The following is an 18,278-nucleotide window of genomic DNA, read 5'->3' as shown; positions in this document are numbered from 1 at the left end:
GCTTCCAAGCCTCCCTCCAAACCGCCCTGGAATCCACCCCACGCCCACCCCGGTCCCCACCCCCCACGGCCTCTGCTCCAGTCCAGGCCCCTCATCCCTGGCATGGGTGACTGTGCAAGCCTCACTGGCCACCCTGCCTCCAGGTTGCCCTGGGCATCGTCCTCTGGCAGCCAGAGGGCGGTTCTCACTTGCCGATCCACCTGTGTGCTGCTGGCCCTGTGCCTGAGCCCATGGACACGACCTGCAAGGGGCTTGTCTCCCCCAACCTCACCTCCCTGGCCCAGCCTCAGGGGCCTACGATCCAGCACCCTGGAGCATTCAGGTCAGGCATCCCTGCCTGTGGCACCCCCTGCTCTAACCTGCCCTGAGTCAGGGTCAGTTCCCAGCAACCTGTGTCACTCCACCCCAGGACCTCTCACATGCTCTACTTCCCTTAGTCCCCACCTCTAGGCCACAAAGCCCGTCTCGCTCAGTGTTGGGCACCCAGGACCTGGGGCAGGCTGGGACCTTTGGGAAGAACTCACTCGCTCCCTGCCAGACACCGCTGAGTGGGCCACAGGCCACGCTTCTGCCAGGGCTGCCCAGGAACCTGCGCAGGGACACCGGGCCCCAGCCTCTCAGGTCAGTCGTCCTGCTTGCAGACTCCGACAGGAAGTGAGGTCTCCCCAGCGGCATTGAAGCCGTCTGCTCTGTGCCTTGTCCAACCCCAGCAGCCACAGACGCTCTCTAGTCTGCTCACTGTACCCCAAGTCGAGCACTAGACGGAGACCTGGCAGCACAAACCCTCGCTGGAGTAGACTGATCTGGGAAGGAAAGCAGGGAGAGAGCAGGAGGAAGAGCCGTCTGCTCACACTGCAGAGGCCCCCGAGCCGGAGGTCCCTGTCAGAGGGCACAGGCCAGGGCAGCAGCCTGGCTCAGACGCCACCCCTGCCCCATCCTCTCCACCCCCGCAGTCGAAATCCCTGCCTGCCATTTGGGCCCACGGCCGAGCCCTCCCCCCAGCAGGGACACCCCAGGCGTCCCTTGGCCTCTGACCTCCAGGGCACTTACTCCTGCCAAGGGCAGTTATCTCTCCAGAGAGCCGTGCCACAGCTTACCTCACGGGGCCTCCTAGGCTACAAGCCCCTTGGGAAGGGGCCCTGTCCTGGGCTTCTCAGTCACATGACAGGCACTCCAAGACTGGAAGATGCTACCCTCCCAGAGCCGGAGGACAGAGCTGGCAGTTGCTGACCACAGGCACCGGCGCCCAGGCCAGCATGGGAGACGGAGTCCAAAAGGCCTCCAACCCACCTGAGGGCCCCCAGAAATCACAACAGCCCGTTACGGCGGAGGGTGGGGAAGGCAAGGCGCTCGCTCGACATGCTTCCGGGAGGCAGAAAGCAGATGAGAGCGGGCTGGCCAAGGACCCAGGAAGAGAGAGCCACAGCCCAGGTTACGGCCGGGGGAGCCTGCAGGCTCCATGAGGGCAGGAGTGAGAAGGAAAGAACCCGGGGAGGGAGGAAGAGATGGAGGTGACGGCTAATGGGCACAGGGTTTCTCTGCGGGGTGATGTGACTGTTCTGGAATTAGATGGTAGTGATTGCACAACTCTGTGAATATACTGAAAACACTGATATAAACACAACACGGTATAAACAGTACCCTAAGGTTAGACAGCGTTATTATAACACTATTGCTAAGAAAGGTGCCACACCAATGAAAAATGTTAATAATGTTAATAACTGGGAAAACTCTGGGGGGGGGGGGGTATGTGGGAACTTTGTACCTCCTGCATGTAAACTTGCAACTGTTCTAATAGAAAAAGTAAATCAAAAAATAAAAATAAAAACACTGAATTGCAGGTTCTGAAGGGGGGGGTTTGTGGGAATTATATCTCAGTAAAGCAGTTAGTTAAAAAAAGAAAAAATAAAGCCAAATTTAAAAAACATTTGAAAACCACACCAAGAGGCTGCACTTGGAACAACAGCCCTGGGTAGCTCCTTCCAGACGGTCCTGCATCTTGGGAGAAGAGTCAGCTGGAGAAAACTACAGCTTCCAGAGTGCAAATGCGTGCCCCCAGGAAAGCCCTTCTCATTCAGGAGTCAGGGAGGCCCAGCCCCTAAGCAGACACTTGCTGGTCAGCAAACCCTCTTGGCCCTGACCCTGACTCTTCTTAATTGTGTGTTTTTGTTTTTTTAACACAGAGCTATTACTTTTGAAGAGGACAATCAATTTCTTTAAAGACTAAAGAGTCTGCAGTGAACGTGGTGCGGGGAGGCCCAAATGGAGGGGCCGATATGAACTGTCACCTAGGTAACAGAAATATTTTGGAGTCCACAAAAGAACTGAGAAAAAAGAAGAAGGAGAAGAAGAAGATAAGAACAAAGAGGGAAGCAGACTTGGCCCAGTGGTTAGAGCATCCGTCTACCACATGGGAGGTCCGTGATTCAAACCCCGGGCCTCCTTGACCCGTGTGGAGCTGGCCCATGCGCAGTGCTGATGCCTGCAAGGAGTGCCGTGCCACACAGGGGTGCCCCCGCGTAAGGAGTGCACCCCGTAAGGAGAGCCGCCCAGCACGAAAGAAAGTGCAGCCTGCCCAGGAATGGCACTTGCACGCATGGAGAGCTGATGCAGCAAGATGATGCAACAAAAAGAAACACAGATTCCTGTGCTGCTGACAACAAAAGAAGTGGAGAAAGAAAAACACGCAGCAAATAGACACAGAGAAGAGACAACTGGGGCGGGTGAGAAATAAATCTTTAAAAAAAAAAAAAAGATAACAAAGAGAAAACTAGAATCAGTGTCCTGTTTTGAGTAGTTACAGCTATCAAATAAAGATATTTTCAAAAAATAAAATTAGAGAACAAGAACTCTCAGATATTAAAAATTTAGCACTTACTCTTTAGTTCAATAGAAAGACTAGAAAAAAATGTCAAGGAAATCTCCCCAAAATGTAGAGCAAAAAGATACATTTTTTTAGAAGATGAGAAGTGAAAAAACAATTCAGCAGATTAAATGAATCCTAAAGAGCAGCTAACATTTATAAAGTACTACCTGTGTGTCAAGCACTCTTCTCAGAGCTTTATATATATATTAATATGTAAACTCAGTGAATCCTTACAACACCCTTGAGGCCAGTACAAGCATTCCCATTTTACAGATGAAAAGGTTTAGGCATAGAAGTTCAGTAACAAGCATCTCAGAAAGAAAAAACAGAGAAAATAAACAGATGGATGGAAACTGATTCAAATAAATAGAAGAAAACTCTCCAAGGCTAAAATGAAGGACACCAAATGTCCAACACAACGAGCCAAAAACAAGACCCAGAAACACTGTCACAAAAGACATCCTAACTGCTTCTAGAGAGGAAAGCAGGTCATCTGAAATAGAACAAGAGCCCAACAGCAAGACAGGATGATGCAATGCCTTCAAAGCCCAAACCACCATTTGGGTGTGAGCACAGAGTAATGGCATTTTCAAACACGCAGGATTCAGAGAGTTTATTTCCCATACCCCTTTCTTAGGAAATGTCTTAGGTAGTTGGCTTCTTAGGAAACGATTTGAGCAATCACTCCAGTAAGACAAGAGAATAACCAAAACACAGGGTGATACGCAAATCCCCCAGGCGAGCAGTCACAGCAAGTCCCAGGATGATGGCTAAAGAGGCGGCCTTGAGAGAGGCCAGTGCAGCTCAGAGAAGGAAGACACAATGGCTGGGGAGAAAAACAAACTCCACGGAAGAAAAGGAATGATTAAGAGTCAGATGGGGGAAAAGCGAAAGTATGATGCAGGCATACAACACAAGGGGGTGGGGGGGGGTGGGGGGAAGCAGCCCCAAAGGGTATTCAGAAAGTCCCTAGACCCGTCTAGAATATAGGTCGCCAGACACAGGACGAGGGTAGAGATCGGGGAACTGCTGCTTCATTTGTGCAGAATTTGTAAGAAGGTTGATCGTAAATGTTTGGAAATGGTTAGAGGTGATGGTGGCACGTTACCGCGAGTATAATTAGCAGCCCTGATACGTGTGTGTGACTATGGTTGGAAAGGGACGTTTCGGGTCATGTTTGTCACTGCCAGGAAAGCCAGAGGATGAAACACGGGACTGTATAGCATAGTAAACCCTGCTGTGTCAATGAATGTGGTTAATTGGTACAAATAAAACAATGTTCTAGAACACACTAAGACAAATGTATGTTCCTATTACAAGGTCTTAATAATAGGGTGGTATATGGGCAAAAATACACCTAATACAAACTATGGACTACAGTGAACAGTAATATACTAATATTCTTCCATAACCTGTAACAAAGGTACCAAACTAACGTATCAGAGGTAAAGGGATTTTCTTTTTGGAGCAATAAAAATGGTCTAAAATTGATTGTGCATGATGAAAGCATAATCCCGTGATTATACTGAGAGCCACTGATTGTACACTTTGGATGACCATAGAATATACGAAAGAAACTGCTTTAAAAAAAAAAATCCTAACCCAAACATGAAGGAAACTAAAACTGGGCAGAATTTTAACCGAGAGTGAGAATAAAAGAACCCATCTGACTTTGACCCCCCGGAGCATTCTCCTTTGAGTGGCTCAGGTTTTACGACATGGACAGAAAAGGAAGAAGCCCTGGCATCCCAACCAGCCTGACAGCAAATGGTCAGAATCAAGAGTCAGTATTGTTTACTGGTTTTTAACTTTTGGGGTCAACCTGTGATCGGGGAGGGGAAGACGTGGTTTTAGTCCAAAAGCCTCCACAATGTCAGGTGTGCTACCAAAAGGAAAAGTGTAGAAGGTGTAAGTAACAACAGAATTGCTTGTGTCCTCATCTTCCCAAGTGCAGAGTTAGAAAACACTAACAGTTGCGGGGTGAAAGAATCCATTCATTCATCCATTCGCACATATCTAGGAAGCACCACTATACCCTTGCTGGCATGAGGGCCAGAAGAGCAAACAAAACAAACTCCAATCCATCACCTGCTGTGGGGAGATGTACAAGGTAAGTAGCACATGAAACGTGCTAAGATGGAGCTAAGGAGAAAAGTGAAGTGGAAAAGAGAAGGAGCCAAGGAGCCTGTGGCTGTGTAGGTGTCTCTGAGGACTGAGCAAAGAACTGCAATCGAGACTGGGTGGCCAGAGAAGGATTTGATAAAAAGGAGACATGGAAGTTATTTCTTGGAGGATTCGGGGATAAAGAGGTTTTCCTCATTGTCTGGAGTTACAAAGCTGACCAATGCCAAAACCAAATCATTCAGCCATCAAACATTTAGAGGAGAAGATGGGAAGAAAGGGAAGTTTTTAAGATGGATGCTAATCTTCATGCTGATGAGTAAATACATACTGTCTAAATTTGAAAAATCAAGAGATAAAAAGGGCAAGCCCATTAGTTGGTGTTAAGACAAAATCCAGAAATGGTTAGAAAAGTCTGCTCCTGGGGTGGGATGACTGGTGATGAGATGGAAAGCTACAGCTTTCCAACCAGTTCTATTCAATTTGTGTGCACATATAGTTGGTTAAAAATGCTCTTAAGTATGGAAAGTATAATTTCAGAGGCCGGAATCCACAGAGTTTCACTCACTCAGCAGGACCTGATCCAGTCTTCTCACAATTGGCGAGGAAGCCAGCAGTTTCCCTCCCTCAAGATACAGCCAAGGGGATATTTTCTATTTGATACATTTAGTACAGCTGGCTGGCTGCTTATCTGTGGCACAGATTTTGCAACAAAGTGTACTCAGCTACTAATTGAAAGGGTGCCTACAAGCTGATACTTTAGGAGAGTCAGCCTCAGGCATCCGAGCTACCTCACACTACCTCACACTGGCGAGGGATGTCACCAGAGCTAAAGGAATACAAAGTGCAGCATGCAGCACGCCACGAGCGCTGGGCTCCTGACAGGACATCTAGGGGCTGCTTCATTACTGGCCAAGAAGGTAAAGAAGGGAAAGAGCAGCTTAAGGTAGATGGAAAAAGAGATCGCTCGGAGGGTAAAAACTCTTCTGACAGAATATAGCAGAAAGGACGGTGTATGAATTCCAGGACGGGGTAATAGGAGGCAGCGGGGCTTCTTCCAGCTCCCTCTTTCGTGGACGGCTGGAGGACGCCAGCCGCCCCACGGAGAGGTCCAGGGGTTGAGGAGCTGAGGCCTCCTGCCCACAGCCAGCAGGAACCTGCCGGGCACTGAGTGAACCTCCGTGGAAGGGGACCCAGCAACCCGTCGCCCCTCCAGGTGACCGCTGGAGGGTAACCTCGGAAGAACTCTGAGGCAGAACCACCAGCTAAGCTGCTCCCAGGCTGCTGGTCCACAGAAACCAAGTAAGATAATAAATACTTCTTGTTTTAAGCAGGGGAGAGAGAGTGGGTGAGAACTACCCCAGAGCTCCGTGAACAGAGATAAGGCAAGAGGGAGACAGCCAAGGCTCACTTTAGGGGAAGCCACCAGGGAAAGCAAAGGGGCCCTCGGCAGACAAGAGGAAGGCAGTGGCAACCACTAAACGCTGCCACCGCAGCGTGGAAGCAACCATGGAGGGTACCAGGTGAACGGACGCGGCCACGTTTGCACAGTCGGGCAGCGTGGCCACCTGAGCCCACGCCCACATCTGTAAAAGAGAGTGGCAGTGAGAATGAAATGGGATCTTCCACCTAAGTAGTTAGCAGGAAGTGCTTAATAAATGATGTGCATAACTGTTATGAGTAACAGGTGCTTCATAAATACCTGCCATTATCAGCAACCATATCTGCTATCCTCCAAAAGGTTTGAAAGGAAGGAAGGAAAGAAGAGGAAAGGGAAGATTTGGGAAGAGGAGAAATGAGGAGGGGAAGGAATAACCAAAGAATGATAAGGGAAGGATCCAGAAGAGAAAGAAACAGCCACTACGCCACAAGTAACCTCAAGTCAGCTCCACCTGGACCAGGAGTTCTGCTTCCCCAACGTGCGTCAGTTCCCCACCGAGGAGCAAGCACCCAGCAGGCAAGGGGCTGGTGCTCCGGCCGCAGCCTGAGGCCACCACGCAGTAGAAGCCACACTTGCTCACGGCTCAGCTCACCTGACCGCTTAGCCACTGTCCCACTGGGCGGAGGGACCAGCTGCCCAGCAGGGGGGTGGGGGTCAGAGAGAGGCCTGCCCGACACCGGAAGCACTTCGCTAGCAGCAAGTCCCCCATGCCCCGAGCAGCGCCCTCACTCAAGAAATATTTACGGGGAAGCAGATTTGGCTCAACAGACAGAGCGTCTGCCTAGCCCATGGGAGGTCCAGAGTTCAAACCCAGGGCCTCCTGACCCACGTGGTGAGCTGGCCCACATGCAGTGCTGATGCGTGCAAGGAGTGCTGTGCCACGCAGGGGTGTCCCCGCATAAGGGAGCCCCACGCGCAAGGAGTGCACCCCATAAGGAGTGCTGCCCCGCGTGAAAAAAAGTGCAGCCTGCCCAGGAGTGGTGCCGCACACACGGGGAGCTGACACAGCAAGATGATGCAACAAAGAGACACGGATTGCCGCTGACAAAGAATACAGGTGGACACAGAAGAACACACAGCAAATGGACAGAGAGAGCAGACAATGGTGGGGGGGGGCTGCAGGGAGAAGGGAGAGAAATAAATAAAAAATAAATCTTTAAAAAAAAAAAGAAAAGAAATATTTATGGAATTCCGTGATGTGCCAGAAGGCCCTCTGCTTAATACTGGGGCTACCACAGGCTCAAAATCAGGTACAGGTCCAGGCCACACAGAGCTCACAAAACAGCCACCACTCCCCTGCCAAGAACTCCCTGCCCTGGGAAGTCTTCTCCAACCCGGCACCCTGGGAGAGCCCCCGCCTCTCTGCCCCATCACAGCACATCCTCCCCGAAGCCAGGCCCAGCATGTGCCACGGGTCATCACGGCAGCTGCTGAACCCACGACCGAGAGCCCTCTGCTGACCTATCGGCCGACTGAGCAGGGAGTGGGGAAGGAAGACAGGGAGGAGGCAAAGTGCGGAGGGAGCTCCTTTTACTGTTTGGCCCAAGTATGATGGATTCTTGAAACGGCATCCCGAGCCAAACACAGGCCCAGAAAGCAATTTCCTGATTACTCACCAGCTGGGTTTCAGTCACTCGTGCCGTCCACTTAGGCTAAAGGGAACTGGCTACATTCTCGGGATGCTTCTAGGAGCCCAAATCTAAATAATGACGTGAGAGGACAGGCAACACTGTCCTTTCAGATTTTCCTACAATTAACTTGGCAGTGGAAGGAGAAAGCTTCTAAGCCCAAAGGAGAAAGGACAGACAAGGGTCCCGAAATACCAGTGCAAGGCCACCACCTCACCAACCGGCACGACACCCGAGTCTGGCCCCAGAGCTGCCAGGAGCCTCGTGAGCAGTGGAGCCATGGGTCAGTGTGGCGGGCACTGGGCGCTGGGGCCCGTGGCGGGGCGGGGCACTCACCACGTTTGGGCTTGGGGAAGCTGTCGTGCAGGCGGAACACCACCTTCTCCACGAAGTGCTGGATCTCACACTGCTCGGGGCCGCGGACAAACACCATCCAGTCGTGGGTGAACCCCTCCGTGGTGGGCTTCTTTCGCAGCTGGGCACGGTGACCCAGCTCTAACTTGACCTGGACAGTGCACTGGAGGGAGAAAGAGGCAGGGAAGGGTCAATGCGAAGCCCCGAGCAGGGAAGTGCAGGCTGTGCTGCCTGCCTCCCGCAGGGCGCGCTCAGCGCTGGGCTCCTTGCAACAGGCATCGCATCAGAACCACGGACAGGAGTGCAAACCTCTCCCAGAGGGCTTGTGGAGCGCCTGGCACTGCCCTAAATGCTTCGCCCACATTTACCCGCCCACCAAGGGCACACCAGGCCCACCTCCCCTCACAGCTGTGGCCTCTTCGCTGCTCCTCGAATGAGCCAAGCTCCTTCCCGTCCTTCCCCCAGACCTACCCACAGCTGGCTCCTTGTCATCGAGATCTCAACTGCCACCTCTTCTGAGAAGCCTTCCTCGACCATCCAATCTGAAAGCCCCACCCCACCCCTGGGGTCGAGCGTCACCCTACCACACGTCCTTCCTAGAGCCCGTCCCCATGAGAAACCGTCTTGGGGTAAGGACCATGTCTGCAGCTGGCATCCTCACGAGGGCCTCACGCTGCACCGCTGTATGGTTCAACGGCCTCATTTTACGGACGAGGAAACCGAGGTCCCGAGGGAGACGCGCGCTCGGGGTCGCTCAGCTGGTGAGTGAGGCGCAGGAGCCAGATGCAAACTCGGGTCTGTGCAGCCCCAGGGCCTGCTCGGGCCAGCACAACGCTGCCGTTCCTGGACGGCAGCACCCGCGCTCTCACTCTCCTAGAGCCCCTTTCCTGCCACCCACACGGCCAGTGACAACTCCGCCTTCCAGGTTTCAAGCCCAAAGGGCGGCCCTAGAAGAGGATGGCGTGGCGGGCGCAAAGCCGCCTGGAGGGCCTGCAGCCTCGCCGGCCGGGCTCCCACGTGCACACACGCTGCCGCTGACCGCGCAAGGCAAGGCAGGCGGCACCAGCTCCCTCCACTGCACGGAGAGCCACAGAACTCCAGGGCGGGCTCAGCGCCTCGGCTGGACAAGACCTCTGACAAGGAGCCTTCTGTGAACAGCCGCTCTGACTTGAAAAACCTCCCAGGACTCTTAATAGATAAGAGTCCTCTCTGCCTAGTATCAGATACAAGAATGATACAAAATACAACAGGGGCCAAATGGACACTTAGGTCTCCAAGTGCTGAGACAGGGCGGCGCAGCTCCCTCCAGTGGGTTAGAGCCCACGCTGCCACACGAAACTGCCCCCACACCAGGACTCAGAGCGGAAAGCTGCGCCGCTGCCCCTTGCGACCCCTTCTCACCTAGTGCGCTTAGAGAACACGGGCGTCCCTGTGCCCGCAATCCCGCCCACCCGTCTCTTCTCTATGACCCCACTGCCCACACTTCCGGATGAGCTGGCCCGCGTGGACTGCCTGCCTCCTCCCGGCTCTCCTCCCTCGGAGAGCAGGCCGGGCGGACCCGTGGTTCCCCTGCTGGGAAGCTGTGGCTTGCGCACCACGCCCGAAGAATAAAGTCCAGACTCCTCCCGGCACCTCCCATCTTCCATCTCCGCATCTCCTCAAGCCCAAGGGGCTCCGGGGATTTGTTTTGTTTTGCTCGTATTCTAGCCTTTTTGAGGTCGGAATGCACCTTGCATCTAGCCGTGCGTTTCGCGTCCCCACAGGAAGACGCTGTAGCTGTTTGTGGCATTGTCTCAGAGGCTCTAGGAAATCCACACACTCGCAGTTCTGGTGAAACTGAACAGTTGGGTGCCCAGACTGTCCACTCCCGCCCACCTTCATTCCCTCCAGACCCTCAGCCTGGGGTGACCTGAACTCATCTCACTGCTTATCAAAATTTTACCCACCCCGACTCAAGCACTACTTTCCCCAAAGCCCTTCCTGCCTGCCACGCTGGAAAGCAGCTGTCTCCTTGGCATCTTCACGGACCTCATGGGCAGCCCTCAGCACCCATTTCAGCCTGTCTTGTCCCCCTCAGCTGTTTGCCACCGTCTCCCCAAGGACCCTGGAAGCCTGAGAGCAGGGACCACATCCTGCTGGCCCTTCTAATCACTCTCGGAGCCATAGTACACCAGGCATTGATAATATTGGGTTGATTTAACCAAGAGCCTTCCCAGATCAGCGGGTTCAAAGTTGTGCTTTCTGCAACAAACAAGAGGGCCAAATCCTGTGGAAAAGCCTGTGAGGGGCTTGGGTTTCTGGGAATTTAGCAAGCCAGGTGCAAGACAGAGGACAGAAGGCACTCCCCTGGCACAAGACAACAGTCCCTTTGGGATCCCACGGAAAAAGAGAAGTGACGAGCTCAGGACCGGGTACACCGAGGCGGGGGGCAGGGGGCTGCACGGAGCATTCAGATGTGACACAACAGAGATGACCAACTGTAAGTGGAGGGTGAATAAGGGAAAATATCTGAGTAAAAGCACTCCGGCAATTCGTGTACATCTGGACTGAAGGCAAGGAAGAAAAATAAACAGCAACAACAAAACCCACCAGGAGGCAATCAGAGGGAGTAGCCGGGAGAAAAGCGTAACTGGAGCCCGCAGTGGGAGAACAGGCAAGGCCTAAGGGTGGAGGAGGAGAGGCGAGGGGGAGACTCCAGGAACTCCAGATCCAGGTTGCTGGAGCGATGCTGAGGCCAGTGAGGACCGGGAGAGGGGAAACTGGGGAGGCAGACGTGCTGATAAATCCCAGGCGCTGATGGAACACTCAGGTGGAAAGACCCTACCAAAAGCTAGAGAAGAAGCTCTAAATGTCTAGATAAACACGTCACGTTCAAAACCAGCCACTAAGCCTCTATTTGAGTGGTGCTGCCGACGGAGAACGTTCAACGAACAAAAACCCAAACAAAACTGACAATATCCCTAACATGCTGCCTTCCTTGACCAGTTTTTGCACTGGGAAATGGGGAGCAAATCCCGGAGTGGCTAAGAGGGTACAGGTGCAAACTAAATGTAATTAAAAGAGGAACAATGCACTGGAAAACGACTTTCAGTTCCTTGGTGCCAACTCTCCTCCAGAGCTGCTCTTCTTCCCCCCAGATGCTCAAACCTCTGCTGACCTCCTGGCATTTTTTACAACATGGGGTTCCAACTACAGGCACACAGACAGCAAAGCAGTTATTGTGAAAGAATGGAAGGCCACAGCTCCATTCGAGAGGGGGGAAAAGTAAGCACCAAAAATAAGCTGCAGAGGCCAAAGTAAACAGGAAGGTTCTGAAGCTGCGATGGGTAATCTTGGCAGCCGGCAGGCCGTGCCCAAAGCCCCAGCGCGGCAGCGCAATGCCCCGGGGACTGGCGCCAGCGCCAGCCTCAGCCTCCACACCCCCGGTTCAGGGCGCGCCACAGGCTGGGCCAAGAGACTCAAGGTCCAAGTGCCCAGCCTTCTCTGCCCGGGCACACCGATGCACAGAGCAGAGGGACGCGCCCCTGAACGTGGACTCTTCTAAGAAACAAAGAAGGGGGATAACAGAATCTGTGCCACAATGTTTTAAAAAAAGAAGGAAAAAACCACTGAATCACCCAGACGTTCAGGTTACATTCACTGGAGGCAAACGATCGGTGTGTCACACAGGGCCCAGGGCAACTACTCTGACTTGTCAAGACACGATAATTTATTAGCACACTGAGCTGATCCCACATCCCAGGGTGACACTGCTCTCTTCCTCTCCTCCACCTGGACACTTTTCCATCCACAGGCACTGAAGAACTGGAGCAAATCAACCTGCAGTTTCCCTAGGAAGGGTGCCTGGCAAACGGGTTGACTGACAGGTAGGCTGAACTTGGACTCTCTCGGAATGAATGAATCTGCCGTGCCTGCAGCCCTGGCCCCCAATTTCCCAGTGGCAGCTTTATCCCAACAAGTCCTTTCAAGGTGGCAGGACTGCCTTCTGCTCGGAAGCCACTTGGCTGGAACCTCCAGAATCGATGGCTAAAAGCAAACCCGGGGGCTTGGCCACAGTGACTGCCACTTCCATGCACCTCTGGGGTTCCCCCAACAAAGCCCAGAACAAAGCGGAAGATTCCAGGCCTGCCCTGGAAAGTGTTAACCATTTTATTTCTGGGACGTCAGCACAACGACGGTGGATGGAGTGGTCCGAGGGCTCCGAGGGCCATCTGGGGACAGTTAGGCTTGGGCACAGGGCCTCAACTGGGCCTTGCCCTCTCTGCAGGCCAACTGGCCGAGGGCGCTTGGCACCGAAGGGCCGGAATCCTAAACCCCGAAAGCCAGGCAAGCACCTCCCGGAGGGCTGCTTTTTCGCTGAAGAGTACCACTCCCTCAGGGTGTGGACTGAAGCGGCCCTGGCCTGGCAGCGAGAGCCAGCCTTGTTCCAACCGCTCCAGACAATTCGAGCCCCGTGCTTTGTCAGCTCCTTCCCCTTTCCCACCAACCCTGGCCCCAGAAGGCAGGTCTTTAAGAACAAGTTTATCTGTTAAGATTTCCCCTGATTCTTCTGGTGGGAATTCGTCTCAACAGATGTCCTTTCCTCTGGGAATTTGCACATTACCAAGTGGCATAATTATGCCTGAAGTTTGGCTACTGCATCTAATTCCCTCTGATGAGACAATTCCCTCCCCTCTCAGGGGGGAAAAGCGCTGAGGAGTCTTTTCCCCTCTTCAGCTCAAATTGATTCTGCCAAGTCCTCCTGGACCTAGTGTGAGGATTGCTGGCAGCGTGGTGTACCCACGTGCAAACGGGAAATGGTAATGGTGCTCAGGCAATCCTACGGCATGATGGCAAAACAAGACCAAATAAAACACCCTCAGCAGAACTTTCTCCCAGAGGAGCCCATGGGGGCTCTTAAAAGCAGCCACTGAATCAGCCTGTGAGAAAGACGGGGAAGTGCTGAGGTCCCTGTGGCAATCCACTAAGGCAGAGGACTGGCCGCCTAGAACGGAACCAGTAAAGCCAGGCGCGGAACCTCACCGAGGGCCACCTTAGGCCCTGGCCTTCGGACCAGCAGTCAGCACCCCCAGCCCTCTTCTGGCTCCATCTGCCCTGGTCCCTCTGATCAGGGGCACGAGGGTATCATCAAAAGATGAGAAGGGGCTCAATGCATTTCTCTCTGAAAACTCTCCAGGCATCACTGGGCAGACCACGTGACTATGCAAATACAGGTTCCTGGTACGACTGACCCTCACCAAACTACCAGCGCAGGCGCCTCAGCCAAGGGTATCTGTTCACGATATGCCAGCCGGGTTTGTGGACAGAGTGCCCAGGGTGTCCTAAGTTCTCCGGGGAGCAGAGGAAGCAGTTGCGGGAGAGTCTTGAACATGCACAAGCCCAACAGAGGCCTCTGTCGCCAGACGAGGAGGGGCTGGGTACACGGACATCAAGCCTGAGTTACTTCTATTTAGCGAGCACTTGGCAAAGCTCGTCAAGCACGAAACCTTGCCTTAGAAACCACGACAGACGTCAAGAGGAGCAGGACTCTGGGCCCTGCCCTCAAGTTCTTTGCGAGAGTAATTTTAGGACCAAAAACCTGGCAGGTCGCCTTCCCAGGTGCTAAATTTTAGAGGTGGGAGGGGGGAAGAAATCTGGGTACTCTCGAGTTAGTGTTCTCTCGACCATCCCACGCGCTTCGACGTAAGGTTTTGGGGGAAGAATGGAGCTACCTGAGGGAGAAGTCCACCAGCCCTGGAGCCCTCTCCCGACTGCTCTAGGCCTGGGCTTGCACGTCTGTAAAATGCGTGGCCGAGGGACTCCTCAGCGCCCTGGCCAGCAGAGATAAGCGTGCCCTTCTGGAACGAGAGAGTATCATGGCAAGGCGGCTGATTCCAAACTCAAATTTAGTAGAGCCTTTTAAGGAATCGACCAGCATCGATTCAACAGACCAATTCAGCTAATGTGCTACCGGCATCAGGGGCCAGGGGCATTCCTTCCAGAAAGGCTGGCGCTTCCCTGGAGAAGGGACCTGCGCAGGCAGCAAACACCACTTCCTGCGCTACCCCGCGCAGCTCCCCCTTCCCCCATCAGCATTTGTGCACTCTTTATCCATGCCCACGCCAGCACCACCATCCTGGCAGATCAATCACGCTCCTCCTGGGCACGACCCCCACCCAGGACCAATCCCACAAATCTGGACTAGTCAGTACAGATTTGGGGTAGGTGGGGAGGGGATCGACAAGCACATTACTGTGAAGACAAAGGGAAGCAGAGAGACCTTCTCCTGGGCGTGGGAAAAAGAGCTAAATGTTGAAAAGTTGGGAGCCCAGAGCAAAATGTGACATCCCACTTCTTGGCCAAAGTCCTAAAGGACACGACAGGAAGGGAAAAGAGAATCAAAGCCTCTCAGGGCAGGCTGGCACTTAGGGGAAAGAACTGCAGTTCCGCACTCCAAAGGAGGCGTTTACAGGTTTGTGATATCTCGGGGGAGAAAGGGAAGGCTGAGATTCTGCCGGATCCAAAGTGCTTTCCACATACCCTGGGACTTTCTCGAACACTCACAGCCAACTCAGCTGTTTGGGTGAAAGACACCATTCTCTCCACTTTCCCCAGGGGCCTCTGGCTCTGTTCTGAAGGGCAAGAGCTCCTGTGCCTCTCCCAAGTGTGCAAGAAAGCATGGCTGGGGAAGGAGACTCTTGACTATGGGATCACACATATTTTCCTCTGGGACTTGCTTCATTTGCAAATGCTTCTGAAGGATCAAGACCCGAGCTCTCAGACAGAACTTTCTGTGATGAGGAAAATGTTCTCTGTGCTGCTGTCTAAGAAGGTGGCCAGTGGCCACACGTGGTCATTAGTGAGCACTTCAAGTGTGGCCTGGAGTGACCGAGGAACTGAATTTTCCATTCTAATTCATTTAAATTTAAATAGCCACATGTGCCAGAGGCCACTAAACCGGGCCTCGGGGAGCTGGCTCTTGGGCCTGGGTTTGTTCACCAGTCCTCCACCACGGACCAAGAAAGTCACCAATTCTCACCACTCTACTTACAGAAATGACAACTGCTCTGGCCCCCAGGGTCTGGCACATCACAGGGGGGACAAGCGCACTTCACCTTCTGCCAACATGCTGGGGACCAAGGAGCGATCTCTCCACCCTTGTGCTGCTGAACAAGATGGTCCCAGAAGTGGGCTTCATTTAAAGGCGACTCTCAAAATGAAGATAATGTTGTTTTGCTTTTTTAACTCGCTGGGGATTGGTGGCAACAAGCAATGTCCCTTCAAGGGGAATCAACTCCCACCACCTGGTGGAAATTCATCATTCAACCTAGAAACGCATCCTTACTTCTCAAGAGTGCAGGTACAGTAGCAGCACCAAAGCCAAAGAGACACCAGGGTGAGTGGGTGCCAAGGCCCGAGCACAACAATTCTGTGCCACGGGCAGCTGGGATGGGCAGGGGGAGGTCCCTGGCCCCCAACCCCTGAATCACACAGCCACACCGCACCTGAACAATCAGAGCCGCCTCAGTGGCGCCCGCAGTCAGGGGCGCCCCAACCTGCCCTAGTTAACGGCAAATCTCATCTGCCACCCCCACAGCCCCACGCCACCTTTCCTGGCCTCATGCCCCTGGAAGCCGGGGCAGTGGAGCAGGATGAAGAAGGGATCTTAGGCTGGGGGAGCAATGGTCCCTGGGCTTGAGGCCTGGATAATGAGGAGATGGCACAGGTTTGGGTGAAGGGGCCAAAAAAAGGCCTCGAGTTTGCAGGAACCAAAAGGACTGGCCCCAGGTTTCCAGACCAAAGGCAGAGGGGAAATAAGAAATTTGCTGGAGGTTGAGGAACTCACCCTGGGATTGGAGCAAGGCTCTCCGGCCGGATCAAGGCCCCAAGAAGGTGGGGAAATGGGGCAAGTGGGGACTGGCTGAAAGAAGGAGCATCAGGCTGGGGGAAGGTGGCATGACGTGGGACATGGCCCCGTGTATAAGGAGAGGCACAGGGGCCTAAGGCAGGGGTGCCAGGGGAGACTGGTGTCTGAGGACCGTCAAGGGAGAAGTCAGACTGGAGAGAGGTCTAGACTGCAGGAAATGTGGGGAAGCATAAATCAGGGTCCGGGGGGCAAAGAGGGCTCAGGCCGAAAGGACGGGCAGGATTTAGTCTGAGGGGTTTCGAGGTTCCAAGTTAAAGAAAGTGCCCCTGGTTCCAGTCTAAGAGAACAGGTCTCAGGTGAGTGACCAGAACCTGACACCAGAGGGGGCCTGGGGCATCGGGGTGGGTCACACAGCTCTGTAAGAGACCGCTGCATCTCATACCCAAGTCCAGCAGGGGAGGACACTCAGGGCAGGCCTAGGGCCATGGAGAAAAAGGCAGAAGACGGGAGTCCCAGGAAGTCAGGGGGAGCTTAGGCCCAGGTAAGGCTGAGAGGGGACACGGATGCCCCGGTAAGGGCAGGATCAGAGGGGAGAGAAGGCTCAGGCCAGTGTCCTCAGCCACCTGAGAGGGCACAAGCTGGGCAGAGGAGGAAGGCAAAGAATGCTCAGGAAGGGGTCCCAGGGGGTCCGAGGGCCCACACATCCCAGCAAAGGTTTAAGGAAGATGAGACAGCAGATTGGGGGATCGGGGAGTTTGAGGGGATCCAAAAAAAGAAAGGGATACTGGCAGGGTCTGAAGGGTCCCCAGGGGAGTCCGAGGGGCCTTTGGGCTGACCAGGATCCCGAGAAGGGGCTGAGAGGGGCTCTGGGCCAGACCAGGATCCCAAGAGGGATTTGAGGGGACTCCGAGCTGGGATGTGGCTCGAGGAGGGACCTGCAGGGGGCTCTGGGCCGGGTCGGGGATCGAGGAAGGATCTGAGGGGGCTCTGGGCTGCGCCGGGATCCCCAGAGAAGTCAGAGATGGCTTTGGGCTGGGTTGGGGTTCGAGGGGAGAATCAGAGGGAGCTCTGGGCCGGGTTGGGGTTCGAGGAGGGATGTGAGGGGTCTCTGGGCCGGGCCGGGGTCCCCAGGAGCGCCAGAGAGGGCTCCGGGCCGGGCCAAGGGGGCTCTGGGCCGGGATGGCGCTCGAGGGGGGACCTGCGGGGGCGCCGGGCCGGGGTCGGCGGGTGGGGGAGGGGCGCCCCCGCCCCACATAAAGGCCCGGGGAGCGGCGGGCGCGCACACGCACAAAGCGGAGCGGGCGGGCGGGAGCGGGCCGGCAGGCCGGGGCCGAGGCGCGCCGGGCCGGCGGGCGGGGGCCGGGCTGCGCGGGGCTGCGCCGGGGCGGCGCGGCCGCTCCTCACCTGATTGTCCATGGCTGGCGCCCCGCCCCGCCCCCGGGCCCCGCGTCGCTCGCCGCCGCCGCCGCTCAGCGCCGCCCCGCCGCCCTCATTGTCTGTCAGGCGCCGCCGCCGCCGCCGCCGCCGCTCCCGGCCGCCCGCCCGCCAGCCCCGCGGAACCGGAAACCGCCGCCAGCCCGGGTCGCGCACCGACCGCGGGGCCCCGCCGCCGACTCGGGCCCGCCGCCCCGACGGACGGCAGCCTGGGCCACTCAGCGGCGCGGACGGGCGCTCGCGGGGCGGGACTTCCGGCCTGGCAGGGGCCAGCCGGGCTGCGGGCGGAGGGACGAAGCCCGTAGCCAATGGGAGGCCGGGGGCGGAGGGGCGGGAGGAGGGCAGGAGGGAGGGGCGAGGCGAGCCCCGGCGAGGGGAGCGCGAGGTGTGCGCCGCACGTGGAGGGGGGCGGGGCGGGCGCGCTGCGCCTGCGCGCCGCCGCCCGTAGGGGGCGCTGCTTGGCGCCGGAGCCTCTGGGCGGCCCGAGGTGGGGCGGCGGGTGGGAGCTCGGGGGCGAGGGACCCTGGGACACTTTAGTTTCCCGCCGCGTGTTGCCGCTGGGTGATGGAATAAGCCCTGGACCACTGA

The 18,278-nt window shown here is 55.3% G+C and overlaps 1 protein-coding gene across 3 annotated transcripts in view; it reads right to left on the bottom strand.

Moving 5' to 3' along the window:
* MLLT1 (MLLT1 super elongation complex subunit) overlaps positions 1–17,797 on the bottom strand; it is a 72,654-nt gene extending 54,857 nt beyond the window's left edge. For all 3 annotated transcript variants that reach the window (XM_058281997.1, XM_058281998.2, XM_058281999.1), the window contains exons 1-2: positions 17,661–17,797; positions 8,393–8,573 (exon numbers count right to left, since the gene is read on the bottom strand). In XM_058281997.1, the coding sequence (XP_058137980.1) occupies positions 8,393–8,573; positions 17,661–17,672 (193 nt within the window). In that variant the 5' untranslated portion in view covers positions 17,673–17,797. The remainder of the gene's footprint in view (positions 1–8,392; positions 8,574–17,660) is intronic.
* Between the last annotated feature and the right edge of the window lie 481 nt (positions 17,798–18,278).

The sequence above is a fragment of the Dasypus novemcinctus genome, chromosome 19 (genome assembly GCF_030445035.2).
Source record: "Dasypus novemcinctus isolate mDasNov1 chromosome 19, mDasNov1.1.hap2, whole genome shotgun sequence".
Classification (NCBI taxonomy): Eukaryota; Metazoa; Chordata; class Mammalia; order Cingulata; family Dasypodidae; genus Dasypus; species Dasypus novemcinctus.
Note: the sequence above shows the minus strand (reverse complement) of the source record. Positions and strands in the feature narration are given on the sequence as shown.